Here is a 24,760-nt window from a genome sequence, read left to right as displayed (position 1 = left end):
TACATTATAATCTTAACAATAGTACACTTTTAACTAAATAAAAATATCTTGCAAATGGTCGTAGCAAGTTACTTGATATACCTTTAGTTTACTATGTACAGTATTTGAGTTGTCTATTTTATAATTGTTGTACACTGACTGTACTTTTTTTCTCTCACCATATTGTCTATAGCTTTGTTCAAAGTGGTAGCCGAAACTCAGTTCAACTCTTTAGAGCGCACCAACAGTGAGCACCAATAGCATCCCAATGTCAGTAAATAGTCCAAAAAAAAGTGACGTGACCACGGAGGGGTGGGAGGAGGATCTATTGGCTTCAATCTTGGTCTGAGACTTTTCAAGCTGCAGGGATCCGACCGAGGGGCATAGTATTTGAAGAGTTACCATTGGAACATTTCACTCATATTTCTTGGAGTTACAATTGTTGTTGTTTTTGTTGTTTTAGAAGCAAAAGTCTTGAGCGGATACGTCCCTCCTCCATAGCCTTCTCTTCTGGCCACGCGCGGGTGCAAACAAGAAGATAGCCGAAACGTATTCAGTCCAAATTAACAGGTGACTGCTCAAAATAGTATTTGTCAAATGTATTGCCGCTTCTTACGATTCTGTGACATCTGAAGATTCTGCTTAGGATAGCCCCACAAAAAGTGGAACCGGTCTTAACATTGGGACGCCTTTTTATTTATTTTTATTTTTAAGTTAGCGATCTGGGAACACACATTGTTTGTGTATGTGTGTGTGTGCGAGTAGTCTCAGCAAATAGTGTGGGCTTTAGCTAGGATTTGAAGCGAAAACACGTCTGACAGTACATTGTTATGGATATTGCAACAGGTCCCAAGTCACTGGAACGCTGTTTCTCGAAGAGAAACCATTCCAAGTACCCAAGGATGTTAGACGGTATAAAGATTGAAGATAATCCCCATCGTCAAGCTACCCTTGGAGTCATGCTTGGTAAGTCCTGTTTAGTTTCATCTGCATCCATAGTATTAAAAGAGCCGGAGAGTGCAGATAGCACACACAATACGAGACCTTTGATGAATACACCATTGCTGTAATTGTATGTCCGCAGCTATGCCCACTATATCCTCTCATGACCCGTAGGCCTCCTACCTTAACATTTGATATATTTTACCATTTTCTTTAGATGTAATTTTAAATATGAATGTATTGTATTCTTAGCAACAAATAACACAAATGACTGATCACTGTGTTCACGATCTCCGTATTACTCTGACACAATAGCCTGTTTCATTCATTTGTGAAATTATTACTACGTCAAATAATTTGGTGAAAGTTACTGTAATTGATTGCTGCTTGTTAGTGCATAGGCTATCACATTCAACAAATATTTTCACCGCTAGCTGGCCTTATCGTTTCTGATTTTAGTGGTTTTGGTATAGATATTTAAACACATTCACTAAGCACTCCAGGTCTGTATTTCGATGATCGTTGTAGTTATTAGACTAGGCCCTACAACCTGGTCTTGTAGTGTGATAAGGACTGCATGTGTTTTCTCTTTTATAGTTACATGTTTATGACATGTTTATAATCTATTACTTCATATTTAATATCTAAACTGAACATTTAAATTGTAAATAAAGAAATACAAAAATAGAGCTAGTATGAATATTATTGTTGAATTTAAACTTATTTTGCATCCATTTTAGGGACAGAATACCATCACCGATCTGTATGTGAAGGATGCCAGCGTCCAATATCTGATCGGTTTCTGATGAGAGTCAACGATTCCTCATGGCACGAGGAGTGTTTGCAGTGCGCTGTGTGTCAACAACCTCTCACTACCAGTTGTTACTTCCGGGATAGGAAACTGTACTGCAAACATGACTACCAACAGTAAGGACAATAATACTTATATATGTTGTGTGGTTGTTTTACGCGCAAGGATAATCACCAATAGGCATTGGCTAGGCCTAGCCTATAACCAATTGGGAATATAATTCTGGTTTAGAGTGTGTCCAACCATTTCAGAATTGCAGCAGAATAACCCACTTTGATTTAATTTAAGTCATCAGCCCTACACTGTTAGCTGATGTGTCCAATTTTCCAATAATTTCACTCTTCACGCGGTCGAATGCGGTCCTCTTGCGCAAGCACAGAAACGCGCTTCCGTTAGGCCTACTTGTCAGTTGCCTGGACTTATATCGCTCTTTAGAAAACATGGGTAACATTTACGTCTATCATAGACCTATAATTGAAAAAATTAAGCTGTTCAATATTTTCTTTATTTTTATTATATGGCGTGTGATAACAGGTAGGCAGACAGGCAGACAGTTTCAATTCACGTTAGTGTTAGTCGTAATTATTTTCTAACGTTGATGTAGGTAGCCTATGCAGTGTCCACCACTTGGTCGAAATGATAGTCAGTCACAGAACAGTTGGTTTTTAGTGGCACTTTATTATCTGCAATTTCGTTTATATTTTATATTGTTATGACGTGGATCTCTTGCGGCAAGTGTTTAATTTGTCGTTGGATTGGAGACTGATGGTAGTCACTGCAGCGTTCAGTGGAGCATTTAGCCTAACCCTGTTCATGGTAGTAGGACGGCATGATTCATGTCGTAACCTCAACCATTCAACATCGGAGCGCATTTTTTTCTTAATGCAAATATTTGAGACAATTGTAGGTCTTAATGCAGCGTAGGCCTTTGTCTCGTTTCAAGATAAACAACAACCCAAACATTGTAGACCCACCCATTTGAATAGTTTGTTGATATTATTTCGTTATTAATCCTATGTCATTGTAATAATTACACACACACACTCACACACAGAGAGAGAGAGAGAGAGAGAGAGAGAGAGAGAGAGAGAGAGAGAGAGAGAGAGAGAGAGAGAGAGAGAGAGAGAGAGAGAGAGAGAGAGAGAGAGAGAGAGAGAGAGAGAGAGAGAGAGAGAGAGAGAGAGAGAGAGATTATAAAAAAGAACTAGAAGGAGATGCAAGCCTTTTTGTGAATATAGTGGGCCTATATACGAAAATGCTGTATTTAGTTCTGTTCCTTTATTAGATTATAGGAATAATAGGTTATCATTCGACCATTTTAAATAACAAAAACGGCCTGCGAAAAGCAACAATGGCATGCGTAAATGTTCTCCATACACTCTGCGAACTAAAAATATTATTATTATTATGATTATCATTATTATGATGATTATTATTATTACTACTACTAATATTCATAAGTATCATTATGACCTTTAAAACTTTTACTTTGGACACGTTTAATTGGTAGACTAATTAAACGTCAATGGAAATGTATAGTAAAACTATTTTTAAAAATACATTTATATATGTAGTTATTTATTTTTCTATAACCAACAGCAAGAACATGGATGCAGTAATGATATTTTGTGGCAGATCACATGCATGCGTGATATCGAAAACTTACCGTTGCGCGCATCCAATAAAGCCTTGACAATGGTGAAGCAAACTGACTGATGGCGTTTGCTGTTGTCTCGATGGGGGGCTAAAGTGTATTCTCCCTGCACAGTCTTTGTGTAGCATGTGGACTTAGGGGTGCCCTGTGTTCCCACTCATTGCATCAGTGCTCTTCATGCTTGTCACTCAATTTTAAACTTTTTGTGTCAGAGCTTTTTAACATTGCTACTTCAATCACTGGTACATTATAGCTCTCTGGTAGATACCGTGAATCAAACAATGAGCTACATCTATTGCCCCGCATCACTCTCATTGTCTGCTATTCATCCTGCTCTATCCAACATGACCTTAGGCAGTTAGTAGTAACAATGTGAATTTCATAGCAGCAGCTCCGGGATGCCATTGCCTGGGAGATACAGCCAGGAAACAGTGACATAGACAAACAGTGCAGGCAGGCACGGAGAGGGATCCTGTTATTTGACCACCTTTCTCTCTGTGGTGTTTGCGTATAGTGTGTGTGTGTGCGCGCGCGCGTGTGTGTGTGCGTGCGTGTGTGAAATTGTGTATGAGGTCTGAACTGGCAGTAGTTTATTTTCACAATTGGAGTGTTGTTTTGGCCGTGAAGTGTTGTAACCCTTGTAATGCTGTGACCTTCCAGGGTATCCACAGCCTCTAAACAGTAACCTGCTGATTCCTGTCATGTACACCCATACTATTATCCATCATTACACCATCCAGCCTCCCTTTCTTCACCTTCCATCATTCTCAGGTCAACAACTAGCAGGGGGGTCCCATGTGTACACAACACTATCTGTATTTATTTGTTTATTTCATTTGCGTTGATGGGATACTTAGAGGTGTAATTGGCACCTTTTTGACTTTTATGACACCAATTTAAGATGCGTTTGTCAGCCCACAAACTGCCATGAGCTGCAAGGCAGGCTCCTTGCCATACAAAGGGAGAGGTGCCTAATTACATTCCTACAGCAAATGATTCATGCCCCATAATCATCTCTGGCTACCATAAATCAAGGGATTGGCAAATGTTCATTTTCACACCTTTGGCACAATTTACAGCTTTATGTTCATACCAAGGAAGTGTATGATTGTGTGTCCCATTTAATTCTCCCTCCAACATAGTTTTACAAAACCTGGCTCAGAGTTAGGATGAATAATCTTATTATAGGATTAGGGTAGGATTTAATTCTTTAAATGTTCTTAAGACTTTCTCCTGTTGATATATAAACAACTGGATTTAATTAAGTTTCAGAATGGTAGAGAATGTTGAAGTTTATATTTTTTTCTCACAATTTACTAAATAGAAGATTTACACATTAGACAAATGCACAGTTTACAAGAATTTCGAAATTTGGCTTTTTCACTTTTTTTATCAATACATTTTAATAAAATTAAATGGATATAATACAGAATATTAATGACATTTTCCACTGGCCCCAATAATGTTTTACATGTTTTTATGTATTAATCACATGGAAAATGTAATGCAAAACTTTGTACATTTATATAATGTCATGTGACTTTTAAAATGTGTTATCTTACTCAATTCTCCATACATGATTGAGATTGTATGCAAAGTACTTTAGACTAGGACAGGTGACAATGTAAAGCCCCTACTAACCAAAGCAAATAGGTATGGTCGGTTTATTTGTCTGCTGGGTGGAAACTGTAACTGTAGAAACCATGAGGTGGTCGTTGGTCGGTCGGTGGGGAGGGAGATGATGTGTGAGAAGTGGAGTGGAAATACACCATCCCCTTGAGAGCTGCTTCTGACCTGGTGTTGGGAGTTCAATTAGACATCATTAGAGGACACATGTATCTCCCCGAGAGGGGCGTTTTCCCTAACCAAGTATCATGCTAGCAGATACCCATAAACTTCCAGTCTGCTAGCATGCTAGCAGATACCCATAAACTTCCAGTCTGCTAGCATGCTAGCAGATACCCATAAACTTCCAGTCTGCTAGCATGCTAGCAGATACCCATAAACTTCCAGTCTGCTAGCATGCTAGCAGATACTCATAGACTTACAGTCATTGCGCTAGTTAGAAACTTCCTTCAAACGGCACGCAGAGAGAAAAACTGATACAGTATCTACGAGTTCATCTGACTCTGAGGAAGTAGATAAAGGGCCTCAGTTCCAAAATCCGAAGTATCCCTTTAAGGTGTATTATTTCTGAAAATATATTGTTGCAAACTATTATATTGTGATGCTCAGACAAGTGCAGATAGGTGGCAACAGATCTAGTGAAATATTTCCATTAGAATGCATTTTTTTGCTAAATAAATATTTCTGCTATCTATTGCAATATTTACAATTTCTAATCTATATTGCTAACCACTTGATCCACTATTTGAATACATGTTGAAGCAGCAGTATTGCTCAAGTCACTATGCACATTATTATAACAAACCACTGAACACATGACACCAGAGCCCCTTACTATCAGCACTGGACGAGCCCCTGGTGTGCTGATTGGTGCTTTTTAGGCCTGTTAGGCGTGTCCTCCTGTGAAATGTTGTTTTTTAATTAGCTGTGTTCAGGATGTGGGGTGGTGGATACATGCTGACAGCTAGGTTTCTACACTAGCTGCACTAACTCACTCTGTGTTCCACTCACTGTAGTGTACGACACTCCTGTGTGGCATTTGCTCTCGGTGTGAACAGGGATTCACGCAAAATGGTCAAGGTTTTCTCATGCCGCCTCTATCCCTGTGTACGGGGACATTCTGGAGTAGAGGACAAAGTTACTCTTACACATTGGCTATACTGTAGCTATGTCATGGTGCATTTGATGATATGATAGAGGACTAGCCAGGTCAAAAACAGAGAGACGTATTTTGCAAGACGTAACGTTCTTTGTTCTCTAATTTTTCCAAAAGAACGAGAAAGGGGATGATGGAGTGGCTATGGCTAGCGCTGGTATAGAAGTAGAGGGCCCCTGCAGAAAGACAAATCTAACGTTAGTTGCCGTAAGCTGGATAATATTGCTTCAGCTTGCCTGGATTCTTAGTGCATGGCGCGGCAAGGAGCTGACTGGTCTAGCTGTGTTCCTCTGTAAGGAAGTATTGAGTTTTATGTCAACATTGCCTGGCCTGTCCCAGCAGCATAATATGATGCAATCATCTGTCATCTCATGACGTACAAACCATTTCCCCCTACTCATCGTGACCTGTTCATGGTACTTTAGGGGGTATTTATTTGTAATGCCGTATGCACTTCTTATTTACTTGGTGCATTTCCCAATGGTTAATTGAGTTTGCAATTATAAGATGCTCTCTTCCACCCACATTCAATTATAAATATTTTTTTCCCAACATCCCAACCATGGTTATATAGGCTTAGTTGTTCATTTAATCACAGTGTGTGATTGTGTGTGTGTGTGTGTGTGTGTCTTTGTGTCTTTTTGCATTTGTCCGTGTGTGCATGCTTGCGCATGTGTATGACTGCAGTTGAAAAAGGACGAGCTAGCAAGATACTTTGGCAAGCCACAGAGGCTCAGCCATGTTAATGCCCATCACCACTTAAGAGGCCAGGCTGGTGGGTAGGGATGTGGGGCTACGCCTCTGTGGCTTGTTGTGGGGGAGCTGTTGGCCTGAGGAGGAGTGGAGTCGGAATCGGTACTGGGAACTGCCTGGTGGGCTCACATTACTCAGAATGATAGCAAAGGGGGCAAAGCAACTCAAGCATGCAATTTGTTGGTAGCCACAAGTTAACCTCAGCTCCTAAAGTTAGAGATCCAGTGAGGGAGTCAGTGGGACCTGTCAGTCAGACAGGAATGCTAATCAGCGATGAGTAAAGGCTTGGGAACATAGGGATTTCCATCAGCATCTTCAACTCCTAAGGGGATCATTGGCAGAGGGTGACAACTATTCAAAAAATACTGAAAATGTTTTAATCCAATCTACAAATTAGACTGAAATAAAAAAGCTAAATCTGCAGTTATCCCTTTATAAGAGAGAAAGAGAGAGCGTTAGAGAGAAGATACAAGGAAAAATGGACAGGGTTAATGGCACTAGTAGACGTGTGAATTTGTGAAAAAAATATTAGGATGGCTGTTTTCATTGATTTGATTGATGTGAAAAATTTGATCAATAATTAGAATGCTGTTTTTTTTACAATAATGTTTTAGTGTTTGTACTGTATCTGCAGAACAACCAATTTGTCCATGCCTGTTCTACAAGCACCCCAGTCGAACCTGCATGTGGAATTGAGAAAAGGCCTCTTCTGGCTCAGGATTTCAGAGCTGGCCCCCTGCACTCCGTAAATGTGATCACACTGGAATGTTTTTCCAACACGTAGGCTTTTCACAGATACACAAGAAAGGGGTGGCATCAGGATGGTAAGTGCTGCAGTCCGACTGCTGTGTGCCCTTGGCGCACTCTCACACTAACGTCACACATTCCACCACCACATGAGGATCTGTGCATAGCAGTATGTTTACCCTCAACCAGTGTATTTTTCTCCATCTCTCTATCTCTCTGTTTCTCTTTCTTCTGCCCCTTGTGCAGTCTGTAATCATATTTCGTTGTAGCAGTACATTCACTCAAAACTCATAAATCATTACTGTTACCTACACTCACTGATTAATTGTATATGTCATACTCAGTAGGAATGTACATGTACACATACATGTATGTGATCTGACGTTGATAACGTTAGCACTTGTCATTAAACACACTTTAGTCAACAACAAAAACATCTTTCTCTGCCACTCTTTTTGTTCATCTCTTAATGAGATTAGTTTACAAACACTGGTATTTCTGCCCAAGCTGACTGACAGAGATCTGTACTTTTGTCATAGACTGTGACATTAAGCTGTGGAGTGCTTTGTCCTGGGTGGAGGCCCTGACGGAAACAGGGGCTCCTAATCCCTTTAGTTGTGTCAGGTCCAGAGAGGGGGAAGAATGGGGCAGAATGGGATGGGGCTGCATAATGCCACAGCCCCAACTTCCCCCTAAGCCCTCTTCCACAGCCAAGTGGGCATGAGACTGATCTTATGAGGCACACATACACACCCACAAACATCCATTATAGTGTGTGTGTGTGTGTGTGTGTGTGTGTGTGTGTGTGTGTGTGTGTGTGTGTGTGTGTGTGTGTGTGTGTGTGTGTGTGTGTGTGCGCATGTAAGTACAGTACATGCAAGTGTGTGTGCATACACCTGAGCACATGTACAGTATGTCTTTGTGTGTATGTGTGTGAGTGCATGGCTTGCTATAGCAGGAGGTTGGTGCAATTCAGGATGAGATGAATAAACCTGGCCAGTTCCCTGGTAGAACCCCAACATTGGCTTTTGTCTGCAGCTCCCTGGGTACTGTGGGGCTTAGACTCCTTTGTGTACACTCTTACGGTAATCCGTCTCCAGCAGGAGTCCCCTGGGGACACTTTATTTACTCATTCAACTGTTTGGAAGTCTGTTAGACTGCAGATCACATGCACTGAAACAATCTGGTTACTTTAACCAGGCCTTCAGATTCCACCCCAGCCTCTTTCCACTCCCGTCTCAGAGTTGATATAGGCTGCAGGTGGGCAGTTCACTGGCACTGCTCTGGCTCATCTCCCTGGCTTACTGTCCTGTCTATCAGCACCCTCTATCTCTCAGGCCAATGGCGTACAGAGGTGTTATGAATGCTAGCTGTAGAGTAGCCTCCAAGGTGTATACACTATGAATGTTTAGACAATTATCACCTCATAGAGTTACAGTTTTGGCCTGCTAATGAAAGTGTTGGCTGAAGTTCATTCTCTCCACAATCTTTTAGGGTATAGGTTAGATATGTAGTGCTGGGGCAACTGAAGTAAGGGTTGTTTTCTGCACAGAGGAGACGGGTCTCAGACATATTTAGTACTTCTTGGCTCCCCTGCTCAATGGGCAATAATTCAGTAACAACAAGGACGGCAAGTGAGGTGTCACACTGTCAAAACGAACAGCTCAGTTTTATTGGAAACCAGGAGATGTTTTGTGTTCTCTATTTATCAAAGGAGAGCCAGTGCCGTGGTTCTGGGGCTGAATCCTGAAGCCAGACACAGCAGGCTGTCAGGAACTCTAAATATGCCATTGGCCTATTCCCCTGGAGCAGGAGGGGAGAAAGGTTTAAGTAAACTGCAACGACGACATGTAGACCAGCGAAGGCTTCCTAAACCTCTCTGTTTGAGGATCACCGCTGATTGACCATCGCTGTCTTGGCAAGAGAAATAACCCTGCAGTGAAAACATTGCAGATTGGGTTTCGTTGTCTCTCCCAACCTTTCTGGTAAGCCACCCCAAAACCAGCTAAAATTATTTGTGCTCAGGGTCCGGTGACCCATGGAAGCTTCAAAAAGCTGCAAGGGGAAGTATTTGGATGCTATAGATGAAGGAGTTGGAGGAGTGGGAGAGAGGGGGAGGAGGGGGTGGTGAAGGGGTGTGGAGTGCAGATGACCAGTGTAAGACAATGCAGATGTGGAGGCTCTGTGGTACTGTGGTGATGACAGGGGAGAGTGTTCACTAGTGAACTGAGTGGCTGCCTGCGCTGCCCACCCTGGACTCTGCCCTGGAGACCTGGAGAAGACAGACGCCATGTTTGATGTGAAGGGAGGGGGGACAAGGGAGAGAGAAAAAAAAATAGAGCGAAAGAGAGGCAAGTAAGGGATAAGGAAAGAGAGAGATAAAGATGGAGGACAGAGCAACAAAGAAAGAAATATACACAGAAAACGAAGCAGGCAAAGCATGGGGAGGGAAAGATAGAAAGGTGGAGGAGGTAGAGCCAAAGAAATAAAGAAAGAAAGAAAGAAGGAAGGAAAGAAAGAAACAAAGAAATAATGAGGGAAAGAAAGAAAGAAAGAGGAGAGAAAAAAAGAGGGAGAGGGAGAGAGAGAGAGAGTGAGAGAGAGAGAACTGGGATATGAGGCATTTCATCATCAGAGAGACGATGATACTGAGCGTCTGTGACCCCCTCCTCCCCCCCTCCTCGCCTTCTCTCGCTGCTGGCTGGATCTTAATATTTCCCAGAAAACAGCCACAATACATCTTCCTGGGAAATTCCAGCACTCGTGAGCTGCAAAATGATCCTGCACCTTGGAGAGGACTGGATAAGGGGATGAAATATGGATGATTTACGGAATGAGATAGAACATTAATTCTGATATATTTTGTTTTGAAGTGTTAATGAAAATACATGTGTCTCCATGCTGTTGAAAGTGTGAAGAACATTGAATAGGAAAAACATACTTAAGGCTTATGAGACAGTGGATTGTACAGTGAGATGGAACAGTAAATAGATATTTCGCCATCATAAATTTAGCCGGTGGTAAGTAATGTAATAGACACGGCTGGAACGTGATTTTAACCAATCAGCATCCAGGATTAGACCCACTCGTTGTATAAATTAAGATATTTGTGTCTCCATACTGTTGAAAGTGTGAAGAACATTGAATAGGAAACACATAATTAGGTTTTTGTATCAGAACTGTCACTATATCGATTCAATAGTCTATGTTGAGAATAGTGTGAATCTTATTCAATGGCTTCTGGATGACTTGATGTACTTACCATATGTCGTTTCATTTGCTCAGTTATTGCCATATCATCATTTTCAACGACTTTTACTGTATCCCCCATAATCTCTTTTGATTTGGCTCTCTTTGGCCCTGTGGCTTTTTGCATTAGTTTAATACCAGTGCCTTATTGAGATTGTTAATTTGAGTCAGTGAGGTGGAACCCCCCCCCGATGGAAATACGTTGTGGTGGGATGCAAATCCAAACTCAGCAGTTTAAAAGGCAAATGTGTGGTCTATGGCAGCCCTATGGCAGCCCAATCTGTCTTGGGCCCCTGTGATTGTCGCTGCCTCCTCCTGAGAGCGGGCGGGTGAGCGGGCCCAGCCCCCTGGGGTGGGCGTCTGTCTGATGTCAGTCCTGCAGGCCTGCCGCTGGGTTCTGCCTCTGCCCCTGCCGGCACAAGTGTCAGGCATCCCACCCCTACACCCCGAGGCCGGAGTCCTGCTCTGAAACCCAAGCCTCAGTCTAGCGTTGTGATCCCAGCTGGAGAGACAGCACTGGCTCTGACCGGGGCCCTCTCTTGCACAGTGTGGAACTGGGGTCATGAGTTGCCTCTCTCCCTCTGCTCAGTCTACTCTACACCACTGCAGTGTGCACACTGGGACTGGAGAGTCCTCTGCTCTATACAAACTGGTAATATAAGACTTGTTATTGGCAGACTCAAACACAACAGACAGATGGGTTGTAGTCAGTTTGTATCTACAGTAAATTGAAAGCAGTTACAGTATACCCAACTGTATTTGTTTGAAATGTGTCAGATATTTCACAGATGCTGTTTGAATGTAGATGTATTTTTTTGATGAAACATTTGGGTTGGGGGGGGTAGTTGTAAGCATGACTACAATGTGACTATTTGTGTGTGTGTGTGTATACTATGTTCATATCTGTGTTTGTGTAGTACATACAGTGAGTGAGTGAATGTGTGCATAATGTTTAAGTCTGTGTTTGAAGTGGATCTGTCCCACAGCCAGGCATTGGACACGGTGTTGGCAGATGACACAGTCTGTGGTTTCTCCTCCCGGTTACGCGGCTCTGGAGGCAGTAAGCGGTGCGTGCCACCCAAACCACAGCCCTCCTCCATCAGCAGCAAGCTGGCCCTCTCCCTGCTGTCCCTTCCTGGGCTATGGCCTGTGGATGAGTGCTACATCCTGGCTTTCAGCACAGGGGTTAGCTGGGGATTCGCCTGCGGTGGAGGTGTAGTATCAGGCCCTGTCTGTCAGCTCCTCGTTCCCCTTCCGCTCACCCCTCTGCACAGCCAGCCTGCAGTGGCACAACACACACACCCCTCCGGAAGACCGAGTGACTCAGATTTCTTACATGAAAACGAAAGGATTGCCCTCAGAATAGACATATTCATGGCCATGCCAGTGAAAAGAGGCTGTTTAAAACCGTTAAGTGCTCTGCTGTTGTGTTTTCAAACAGACCGAGAAGGCTTTGACACACACACACACACACACACACACGCACACGCACACGCACACGCACACGCACACGCACACGCACACACACACACACACACACACACACACACACACACACACACACACACACACACACACACACACACACACACACACACACATACCCCAAAAACATCTGTATCCCACATGCTCAGAGACATGCTTACACATGTTGTAGGATTTGTGACCATAATCAGATTAATTGGTCCATCTTTCCTTGGAAACATAACATCTCCACATGAAGGCCTCTTTTAGCTTTCAGCTGGAAACCAGTTACACTAACCAGAACCCATGCACCGGCTGAAGGGGCACTCGGGTCAGAGCATGCCCTCTGACATGTCAGCTCCAATGGAATAGATACTACAGAGATCTCTCGAAGACTCTACAGAGAGATACCATTTTGCACATTCCACTAATATTTTATAAATGTTATCAAATATTAGATCTCTCTTTATAACCAATGAATGAAGTTGTATGTCTTTGTAAATTGGCACACTCCATGTCCCTCTCTTTCAGAGACAGAAGTAAAAAATACTGTTGGCCTTGCAAAGGAAAAGTACATTAGCTTGAAGTATGTTTCTAATCCTTATTAACATTCTCCAACGTCATGCATGAAATATAGGCTTGGTGCCTGCCACACTAAGCAACATACGCTTTTCTATTTCTCCACAACTATTTCTCATGAGAGTGATCATCTACACACATGCTGCTGTTCATGATTTTATTACAGGTTTTAAATTCACCTCAACTCTGACATGGAAATTATACAGAGGAAAGAAAAGTATAACAGTTATTTCTCCTCCTCTCTTTCCTGTTCTAAATGCCCTTCGTTGGATTACTAATAGTAGTGTAGTTGATGTAGTTGAAGTTAAGAGATTAGATGTCGTTTTAAATTCTCAATCTGGCCATCATACCATCCCGGTAACCTAATCATCCCCAGTTTACAATTGGCTCACCTATCCCCCCCTCTCCCCTGTAACTATTCCCCAGGTCATTGCTGTAAATGAGAATGTGTTCTCAGTCAACTTACCTGGTAAAATAAGGGTTAAATAAATAAAAATGCATTGGCATAGGGATCGTCATTATTATAAGTGTGTTGTCTGATGGAGTAATTGTCATGTCAGGGTTCTTAATAGTGCGGTGATGTTGCTTAGGGTTTGATGACTGTCTTGTTTAGATAGTGTACATGCAGACATCCCAGAGAGGTTCTCCCTCCCTCCCTCCCTCCCTCCCTCCCTCCCTCCCTCCCTCCCTCCCTCCCTCCCTCCCTCCCTCCCTCCCTCCCTCCCTCCCTCCCTCCCTCCCTCCCATATCCTGGCACTAATAAACTCACACAAACACCACATATATACTCCCCCCACCCCCTCAAAGAATACACACATGGAGTCATGCAGCAAATCTGGGTCCAGGGGAGGCGTGTGGTTTTGGAGCCAGTGAGGGAGTCATGTACCATCGTCCCACAGAGAGATGGCAGGAAGATAAGAGAGAGAGAGGAGGAAGGACCCTCTACAGAAAAACATCCCACTATGACCTAACCTGGGAGAAGAGATGGGGGGGTCACTGCCTGGACAGATTTGCTGCATTGGCAGATGATGCAGATGATCAACGTTATAATGTATATATTGTTTAGTAAATACTCAATTGACCAGATATGTCACATCTATTGATTATTATCAATGTGGAATTTGAATCTGAAACCACAGTAAAAATAGAAGCAGAGGCAGAGCTGTAATGTATGGTAAGAGCAAAGAATTTTTATGGCTTTTCTAACCAACAACAAAAAAAACAGAGAGAGAGAATGCGACAGACTCTTGGCAGAGTCATCCTCAGCAGTTCTAACTTTGAAAACCGCTTAGAATTTGCAATATTTGATGAGGGAGTTGTGGGGTGCTAGAAACAGCGAGTGGTTTCTGGAAGCGCCGCTTACACACAGATCAGCAACATTAAAAGAGATTTACACCCTAAGTCCTTAAAACAGTTTGCTTTTGCTCAGTGGCTTCTCTTTTCCAGATATTTCAGGGAAGTAATAAACTGCTCTGACAAGGATTTGAGTGGCTCTGAAACATCCCTCATGGGCAGTAGTTCTCCATTTCTGTTGCCTTGTTTGAGTTTTTTACCCTTCTTGTACAATATTAGACTATTATTATTTGAGTGACTTTCAGGACTTACACTCTTGATTTTGGTTGCCTTGTTAAACAATTACCTGAAGACACAGCTAAGTTAATCTCTTATAGGAAAAAATTGCCAAACTAAGTTAGGAGTGCTGCTTGGCTCCATAGTAGCCTCATACAAACTCTGTTTTTCTTGATGGTTTAGTTCTTTTGAAGCTGGCTCCTCGGTCCAGAATGTAGACCTGCACAGTGTAAGATGTCATACTCCCACTGTGCTGACCAACATGCTCTGTGGGCCCTGATGTGCCCATAACATTTAATGGCGCCTTGGCAACTGCTAAAGGAAACTCTTCCTTTGCCTAGCAACCACGTTTCATTCCTCGTTTTCTGGTTGTATTTCTTTTTTATTTACTATAATTATTCCTTTGCGTCTTTGATATACACGGGCATGAACACATGGTTGAAAGAGGAAGAAATATGCATTATCTGCTGATTATTATGATTATTGATGGGATAAATAAACCAAAACGAAAGGGAACATTTGTCTTGAGTGAGGCACAGTGACCTGCTTACTATGCCCTCGGGCTGAATGTTTGTAGTCTTGCTGGGAAAGAGAGGCACATCACAGAGTGTTCCTCTGGAGCTGTCTGCCTGGGCATGTGACAGGGGCTGGGAGGGCAGAGGAGGGCAGAGAGGAGGAGGAGAGGGCAATGTCATGCCATGGCACGTGTCTCAGTGTGGGATAAAGAAACTTGTGGACCTTTAACAGGTTGAGAAGTCCAAGCCTGGTTGCGATTGCATTTGATAAAAAATCTCCTCTCTATGCTCTCTCTCTGCAAATCTACTGGGAGCTCTTTTGCTTTTATTGTTGTGTGCTGTGTGTGCTTTGTTGTGGTGGTCTTTGTGTATGTGTGTGTGTGTGTGTGTTTGAGTTGTGTATAATATTATGTATAATAGTAGATGAGCTCTATTAGCCTACGGATGTTTTCTATATTCAGGATTAACCGACAGTGTTGTAGTATCGATATAATTACTATGGTAGTATCGAGGTCAAAATTATAAGTCAGGGTCAGAACCGACTTGTTTACGATAATGTGTCTGTCGGCAGTATCAAAGCAGTCTTAGTAACATTCTTCTGAACAAAAGTCATGTCTAAACTGCCCCTTTGAATCTGTAGAGATGCCTCACGGCAGAGGGCGTTAGGTTGGTTGTGGGTTATTGAGCAATGCCTTTCAAAGCTTCAGATGAAGTTCTTTTCCTGAGATTGGGTGTAGCTGGCATTTTGGCTGCAAGAGAAGCCAGGTACAGTATCTTTGCAGCACAGATAAAGCTTCAGTCATCTCCCTGTGAATAGCATAATGTCACGATGAGTGAACATTTCACAAGATCCAACCTCCCCACAACAGCAACGTCTGTCCAACATTATCTTCAGAAATGCAATAACTGAAAAAAGTCCTTGAATGTCCTTTATCCATCAGTGTAATGTTATAATCCCAAGACACTTCAACAGGAGAGCTGGTTGTACGATATGTTCTTGTGCCTTGTGACTTTATCTGTTTCTGGACTTCCGTGCAGATGCCTGGCATCAAACCTCATGGTACTAAAAGTGTCATGAGAAGGTAAGTGTTTACGGTGGAGATCCATAAGGTTAGAGGGATCAAAGCCCTGTTGAACGGACATTAGGCAAGGAAACAGGAACAAATAAACAAAATGGCCTTATTTTTGTCATGCACGGTTAATCATGCTATCAGATTTACGACTCATCCCACGGTGAGAAACCATGCCGGGGAGAGGCCAATTTCTTTATTATATTATTCTTTATTGCTGTGAAAAAAGACAGAAAATTAAAACCAGACCACGCAAGCATAAGAACAATAGCAGTTAAAAGTAGGGAGAGGAAAAAACTCACAGAAACATTTGATATTTCACACCACAGACATACAGTATGTTTTGTTTATGGCTCTTTATTTTATTGCTCTGTAATATTTTTTTTCTCTTTCGAGGACTGAAACAGAACACTGATTGGATGAAAATCTTGTTTGACAGCTTTTTCATTCTCACTGCATTTCTGGGTTTGTGAGGAAACGTTGAGCAGCACACGGTGTGAATAAAGCATTTTAACGTCAGACAAGAGCCTTGTGTATGTATGACTCGGTTCTGTTACTCAGCCGTCTTCTGGGGTTTGTCGGCTAGGGAAGCCTAATTGATCTGACTGTTTTAGCCTTCTCTGTTTACCGATGTTTTTATTGCTGAAATCTAGCTGAGCTTGAAGCTATTGGCCCAAATGGTATTTACTACTTTTTGACTAAACCTCTGCCTAAAAACAGTTTGGAATAGCATCATCATTTTTGGGGGGTGTTGTTTCAGCCTTGTGGTCAAAATGATAAATGATAGTTTCAGACCTGATGTATGGTTTACATCAGTGGGAGAAAAAGTTTGATGTATTTTGTGAAAATGGTACAGAGTGAGGACAGTAGGTGAAAAACTTCTTATATGTTTCGTACATTCTGACAGACAGCTTTGTATTGGAATGCATCTTTTGTTTCAGGGCTTGGAGCAATGTCTTAGCTGTACCGTGTGTGTATGCGTGCGTGGGTGTCTGGTGTTTGAGGGAAGATGACCGTGTTCATAGTCAGGCCTGTGTTGGGAGCAGTGTAGCCTACCACCCAGGTATCTGGAGCTTGTGCAGGTCTAAGTGGGACTTATTACTTGGGAGATAAATGTGGAGATAAGCCGGATCCTACTCTGGGAGATATATGAGGTGTCTGTACACTGCAAGAAGGTGCACCTGATGAGGAAATGAATGGTGCTAGGGTACAAGTGCAACCCCTGCCCCTCTCTCCTCAACCCACACTGCAGCACAATAGATCATTCTCTAGCTTACAGATAAACGGTAGCTTACACTAGCATCTTGAAATTGTCCCTGGCCATTGCTTGCTGTTTGGGGTTTTAGGGTTTGGGGTTTTCTGTACAGCACTTTGATATATCAGCTGATGTAAGAAGGGCTTTATAAATACATTTGATTTGATTAGATTTTATGCAGAAATACAGTCCCATCAATAAGATCTGTTTTCACAGTATGACCCAGTCGTTTCTCCTTCTCTGATAAGGTTTGTGGGGAAATGATTCCTGGTTGGTTGGTGTGTTAACTGACAGCCTCAGGGCCTACACAAGTCTACCTCCTCCTTTTAATGTTTCCTCTCACTCTTCTCTGTCTCTCTCTTTCTATAAAACAAACATCTGCCCTTTTTATTTATTAGACAATCCCTCATCTGCAAAAGATGATGAAGATGACATATTACAGCTCTTCAGGCAGATTGCTGCTATTGCATATAGATTAATGGAAAGTAGAGTGCTTTCTTAGGCACTTGAACACATTTGAGCTTTAAAATAGAAAACATGTACATGTTAAAAGTATCTGCTCATTGACCAGCTGCCAAGACATATTTATAAAAATCGGACAGGATCACTTTAATCTTGCATACTAAAGGTAGACTCAGCAAAATTGGGGCGGCAGGTTAGAGTGTTGGACTTGTAACCAAAAGGTTGCAAGATCGAGCCCCCGAGCTGACAAGGTAAAAATCTGTCGCTCTGAACAAGGCAGTTAACCCACTGTTCCTAGGCCGTCATTGAAAATAAGAATATGTTCTTAACTGACTTGCCTAGTTAAATAAAGGTTAATAAAATGTTGCCATGCACCGCAGATATTGAGATGAGTGAGATGCAAGACTTTGCTGTCACACACAGTATCTGCGCATGCGCACTGGTTCGCTTCGCGCTGTAGCCAGGTCACCAAAACAGCAGAGAAGTTGAGCCTCACGCTTCAACGCTCTTAGTTGTTGCGGTAATTGATCCACTATGCTATTTAGGTTCTTCATCTACATCATGCAGCTGACTATCTTTAACAGTAACAACAAAACAAAGACATGTTCATTACTGTACAGATAATATTGACTTATCCCATATTAACCATATCAGACTGAATGGTTACATAACATACCCTACTCATCTGCCTTGATATTTGATAATATTGACTTGATGATATTTTCAACAATGATCTTTCTGAATAATGTAGCATTAGTGTGTCTGTTTTATTCCATTTGAATAATGAGGACGTTTTGGTGGACTAATCACACATGTCAGTGTCTGATGGTCATCTGATGTGGTAAACGTTCATCAGTTGTTCATCAGTTGTTCTAATTAAAGTGAGAGCTTCTGGTTTGACCCCCACACATAGAGAGAGTTTCCTAGGTGGCAGGCATGAGAGCACCAGCTGTTCTGGACGACTCTGTGATCTTGCTCTCCTTAGCCGATGTGAGTAAGACCATTAAACAGGTTAACATTCACAAGGCCGCGGAGCCAGACGGATTACCAGGACGTGTACTCAGAGCATGCGCTGACCAGCTGGCAAGTGTCTTCACTGACATTTTCAACCTCTCCCTGACCCAGTCTGTAATACCTACATGTTTCAAGCAAATCACCATAGTCCCTGTGCCCAAGAACACCAAGGTAACCGGTCTAAATGAGAATCGCCCCATAGCACTCACATCTGTAGCCATGAAATGCTTTGAAAGGCTGGCTCATATCAACACCATCACCCAGACACCCTGGACCAACTCAAATTCGCATGCCGCCCCAACAGATCCACAGATGATACAATCTATATTGCATTCCACACTGCCCACTCCCACCTGGACAAGAGGAACACCTACGTGAGAATGCTGTTCATTGACCACAGTTAATTGACGACAGCTCAGTGTTCAACACCATAGTGCCCTCCAAGCTCATCACTAAGCTCAGGACCCTGGGACTGACCACCTCCCTCAGCAACTGGATCCTGGACTTCCTGATGAACAGCCCCCAGGTGGTGACGGTAGGCAACAACACATCCTCCACGTAACAATCAACACGGAGCCACTCCTGTATTTGTATTTATTATGGATCCCCATTAGCTGTTGCCAAGGCAGCAGCTACTTTTCATGGGGTCCAGCAAAATTAAGGCTTTGGGTGAACATGCATTAAGGCTTTGGGTGAACACCACCATTGAGTTTGCTGACCACACGACAGTGGTAGGCCTAATTACAGACGACGATGAGACAGCCTATAGGGAGGTGGTCAGAGACCTGGCAGTGTGGTGCCAGTGTAACAACCTCTCCCTCAATGTCAGCAAGACAAAGAAGATGATCGTGGACTAAAGGATACAGAGGGCCGAGCATGCCCCTATCCACATCGATGGGGCTGGAGTGGAGCGGGTCGAGTGCTACAAGTTCCTCGGTGTCCACATCACTAAGGATTTATCATGGTCCACACACACCAACACAGTCGTGAAGAGGGCACTAATAAGTCTGAAAAGATTCTGCATGAGTCCTCAGATCCTCAAAAAGTTCTACACTTGCACCACTGAGAGCATCTTGACTGGCTGCATCACCGCTTGGTATGGCAACTGCTTGGCATCCGACCGCAAGGTGCTACAGAGGGTAATGCGTATGGCTCAGTATATCACTGGGGCCGAGCTCCCTGCCATCCAGGACCTCTATACCAAGCAGTGTCAGAGGAATGCCCCCAAGTCACAGAAGGTACCACGTTCATCTGTACAAACAATAGTATGCAAGTATAAACACCATGGGACCACGCAGCCGTCATACCGCTCAGGAAGGAGACGCATTCTGTCTCCTAGAGATGAATGTACTTTGGTGCGAAAAGTGCTAATCAATCCCAGAACCACAGCAAAGGACCTTGTGAAGATGCTGGAGGAAACAGGTACAAAAGTATCTATATCCACAGTAAAACAAGTCCTATATCGACATAACCTGAAAGGCCGCTCAGCAAGGAAGAAGCAAGGAAGAAGCCACTGCTCCAAAACCGCCATAAAAAAGCCAGACTACGGTTTGCAACTGCAGATGGGGACAAAGGTCATACTTTTTGGAGAAATGTCCTCTTGTCTGATGAAACAAAAATATAACTTTTTGGCCATTATGACCATCGTTATGTTTGGAGGAAAAAGGGAGAGGCTTGCAAGCCGAAGAACACCATCCCAACTGTGAAGCACGGGGTGGCAGCATCATGTTGTGGGGGTGCTTTGCTGCAGGAGGGACTGGTGCACTTCACAAAATAGATGGCATCATGAGGCAGGAAAATGATGTGGATATATTGAAGCAACATCTCAAGACATCAGTCAGGAAGTTAAAGCTTGCTCGCAAATGGGTCTTCCAAATGGACAACGACCCCAAGCATACATCCAAAGGACAACAAAGTCAAGGTATTGGAGTGGCCATCACAAAGCCCTGACCTCAATTCCATAGAATATTTGTGGGCAGAACTTAAAAAGCGTGTGCGAGCAAGGAGGCCTACAAACCTGACTCAGTTACACCAGCTATGTCAGGAGAAATGGGCCAAAATTCACCCAACTTATTGTGCTTGTGGAAGGCTACCCTAAACGTTTGACCAAAGTTAAACAATTTAATGGCAATGCTACAAAATACTAATTGAGTGTATGTAAACTTCTGACCCACTGGGAATGTGATGAAAGAAATAAAAGCTGAAATAAATCCTTCTCTCTAACATTATTTCACATTTCACATTCTTAAAATAAAGTGGTGATCCCAACTGACCTAAGACAGGGAATTTTTATTCGGATTAAATGTCAGGAATTGTGAAAAACTGAGTTTAAGTGTATTTGGCTGAGGTGTATGTAAACTTCCGACTTCAACTGTGTATCTACCTCAATTTCTCAATAGTAGTACCCCATGTATATACCCAGGTTATCGTTACTCATTGTGTATTTATTCCTCCTGTTATTTTTCTATTATTTATCTTTTTTTCTTCTGCATTGTTGGGAGGGGCCTGTAAGTAAGCATTTCACTGTTAGTCTACACCTGTTGTTTACAAAGTATGTGACAAATAACATTTGATTTTGATTTGATGATTGTCACTCAGCTCTGGTGGTTTTTTAATCATTTGATCTGTGCTGGGGAAGTCTCCTGAGACCCGAGCGACGTTTAGCAGTCTGTGGCTCAGGACCTCAGGGCTTGTCTAAGCCGTGCCCATATCTGAGCTGCCGTTATTAGCTCTGCTCTCGAGAGCGTGCGGCTCATCTCTCCCCCGAGAGCGGCTGAGAAATGAAGAGCGCCGAGCAGAGCTCAGCGGTGGAGGGGCAGCCCGACATGTAACAGTAATTACTCCACCAATATTCCTCACACAATAACGTTGTCATCAGTCATTTGCATAACCCTGCTCCATTCACCCGGGCAGATGAATGCATATGATCTTGTCATGGGCCTCAGGAGTTTATATTATTTATGGATATATGTTTTTCTCTCCTTTATGCAGCTAGTACTAGAAATGCAGAGGCTATGATGAAACAGATGCTGGATTGTGGTTCGGTTACCAGGGCAACGCAATCTATTGTGTGTTTTACTGTATTGGCCTCTGATACTGTAATGAAATATAATTGTCTTTGCCCATGTCCTTTGGTCTTTCTGCTGACACAATGGCATTTTTGAACAGTATGATGTCGGTGGGATCAGATTGGTGGGATTTCTCTGAAACACTTTGTCTTTTGATAGGACATCTTGACAGAGAAAGTTAGTTGTGATGCCACAGGTGGGTGGATGTCTGTGTGTGTGACACACTCTCCATCTCTATAGATGAAGACTGAGGGGGGACACTGGATGCCACAGGGCTTCGCCCTCAGCCATCAGTTAATGGTCATTGGTCATAGGCTGTCTCCTCTTTATTTATTTTGCTCTGCTGCCCCGTCCTCCCAGCCTCGTCTCCCGCTGGAGTAGGGCCCTCAGGCACCGCATCATTTATTGCTGTCAGGAGCCAAGGGGGAGGAGGAGGTGGGGAGGTATGCTGGGGTGTGAGGGAGGGAAGATGGGGGGGCTGGGGAAGATGTGCTGCAGAGGGAGAGAAGCCATTGACGGGGATGGGAGAAGCAGGAGTTCCAGTCAAATCTCAGCTGTTGAATATTTAATGATGCCTGGAGTGTTTATTTAGTTAGCCTGTCGATTTTTACTGCTCTGTCAATAGCAGATCCAATAATGCAGCTACCATGTAGCAGCGTGCTGATGATCTTTAGTGTCTCGCCTCCCAGGAGAGGCCCGGCGCTAAACGCAATTATGGATTTTCTTCCACCGCAATGTGTTTGATATTTTTACTGATCTAATTTGCAATCTGGTAGTTTATTGTTTGGCATTTTAGTGGCGCTCAAGTGGCGAGGCAAATTTGATTTCCTCTCATAATTCTTTATAACATCATTAATGCTGTTAATGATTTAGCACATTGGCACAGATCTTAAATAGAGAATCCTACCGTAGATGAATACATTCTTCTTTTTATTGTCTCTACCCCATTTTCATTTGACTGATTTCGGTTCTAATGAAAAATAATCTCGGTGGTTCAATGTTTATGTGAAATATGAAATTCTAATAGGATTTGAATGGTGGCTCCCGTTGCTCTGCTAGAAGCATGTATTGTACATTCAATAAAATGTATAGAGCTTTTTTGGGAAAAACAGGGTGGAATCAAAACTGCATTTCTCTCCCTAACATTGTAGACCACATACTCAGAGACAAATGAGGTCTATTTTCATGACAACCACAAAGGGTGTTGAGGCAAAATAATCTATCTGATTGTTTTAGAGGGCTGCATTGTGGTCCGGGGTGTTTTTGCAGCAGAGCTAATGCTGTTAGCATGTAGCTCTGTGAGTGATGTGTTAGTTAGAAGTCCAACATTAGAGCTAGCTAATGATGTTAGCATTTAGCTCTGTGCGAGTGATGTGTTAGTCAGATGCCCAGCAGTAGTGCTAATGTTGTTAGCATGTAGCCCATGAGAGGGAGGTGATCGGTTAGCCGATGATGGATGAGTGTCGTGTCACCAAGGCCTGCTTACTCACTCGAGGAGCTGTCAACTTCTTAAGTGGACGAGCACAATTAGTGCTGAAATCAGAGCTCGCCTAATCTGATGGTATGCTCAACACACAAAAGGAAAAAAATAGCCCTACCAACCAGTGATGAATGAGTAATGGTTACTTTAAACAGAGCAGTCAAAGGAAGAAGGAACTGATACTCATCTTTCCGCCTCATTTTAAACCATTCAATATGCCTGCAAATGCAAGTGGTACTTGTCATGGACTCTCTCATGGTCTCTTAGATAAGAAAGTGGGGACATTCGGTGGCTCAGTACATAGGACTCCTATTATACTTTCTGGCCAGCTATGTCTTAAATGCTTGGTTGTTTATAATCTGTTGGAGTATGAATATCCATTGCCTATAGTGAATTGAGTGACTCCAGCCCGAGGATCTAGACATAAGGTTACCATGGCTCATCCATATAGAATGTATGGCATGAGAGGAGAGTGATGTGGGTGTCATAGAGAGCAGACAGCAGCATACCACCAGTGGGATGGCTAGCAGGACACACATACACACACACATACACTCCACATATTCACCCCCGACTTTGTTTCCAAAACAAACATTTGATATATCAAAGGCAGACCGCGCCCTGTCAAAGACAGACCCCACCCATTCACATTAGTGCAACTTAACCTGCTCTCACCTGACTGACTGACTGACTGACTGAATGACTGACGTACTTCTCAGCCACATAGCTAGCCGGATTAGATAGCTATAATTGGGAGCTATGTGTGACTTTTCTTTAACACCACCCAATAGGAGCTTAGGCTCGCTGAACCTATGACCTAAGGCTTGTATAGGCCACATTGAACAAGGACTGTACTATGGATGCTTAGTATGATATGACAGGCTAACAAAATGCTACAATTTCACTGTAATATAAGAACAACAGAACCGTGTGACATAGAAAGTGAAACAACGAATACCTTGCATTGAATTGTAATCCGAGTTCTCTCCCAATAATAAATGATCTATACTTAGTTATCATTCACGTTTCTGATGTTGCTTTTGTCAGAGTATATCCAAAGATTCATTTGGGGAGATGATCTGATCAAAATGTCAAAGGTTTATTTGTTCGAGCAGATTTGGACCAGAGGGCCTCAACCATGAAATGTAGAGGTAATAGCTTGGAGTTGCATGGAGTGCGATAATTAACAGATCCACAGCTACCTCAGAGAATTCTCGGATTTATTCACCGATACTGTTGAAATACTCTAAAGATCCCCCACCCTTTTTTACACTTGGAGCTCCCTGACATATTTCTGTGTCCATTAGCTATAAATTATTTAAATATTATAATCCCATTGAGTATGCTTTTGATTCATATGAAGTACC

The 24,760-nt window shown here is 42.8% G+C and overlaps 1 protein-coding gene across 2 annotated transcripts in view; it reads left to right on the top strand.

Moving 5' to 3' along the window:
* Positions 1-809: 809 nt before the first annotated feature.
* The window catches only part of LOC120063195 (LIM/homeobox protein LMX-1.2-like), a 57,097-nt gene continuing 33,146 nt past the window's right edge, over positions 810-24,760 (top strand). Inside the window, exons 1-2 of one of the 2 annotated variants that reach the window (XM_039013410.1) lie at positions 810-945; positions 1,662-1,848. In XM_039013410.1, coding sequence (XP_038869338.1) covers positions 810-945; positions 1,662-1,848 — 323 coding nt within the window. The remainder of the gene's footprint in view (positions 946-1,661; positions 1,849-24,760) is intronic. The other variant, XM_039013411.1, reaches the window with a different exon arrangement.

The sequence above is a fragment of the Salvelinus namaycush genome, chromosome 18, assembly GCF_016432855.1.
Source record: "Salvelinus namaycush isolate Seneca chromosome 18, SaNama_1.0, whole genome shotgun sequence".
Taxonomy (NCBI): domain Eukaryota; kingdom Metazoa; phylum Chordata; class Actinopteri; order Salmoniformes; family Salmonidae; genus Salvelinus; species Salvelinus namaycush.
The sequence above is the reverse complement of the archived record's forward strand: the minus strand, read 5'-3'. Positions and strand labels throughout refer to the sequence as shown.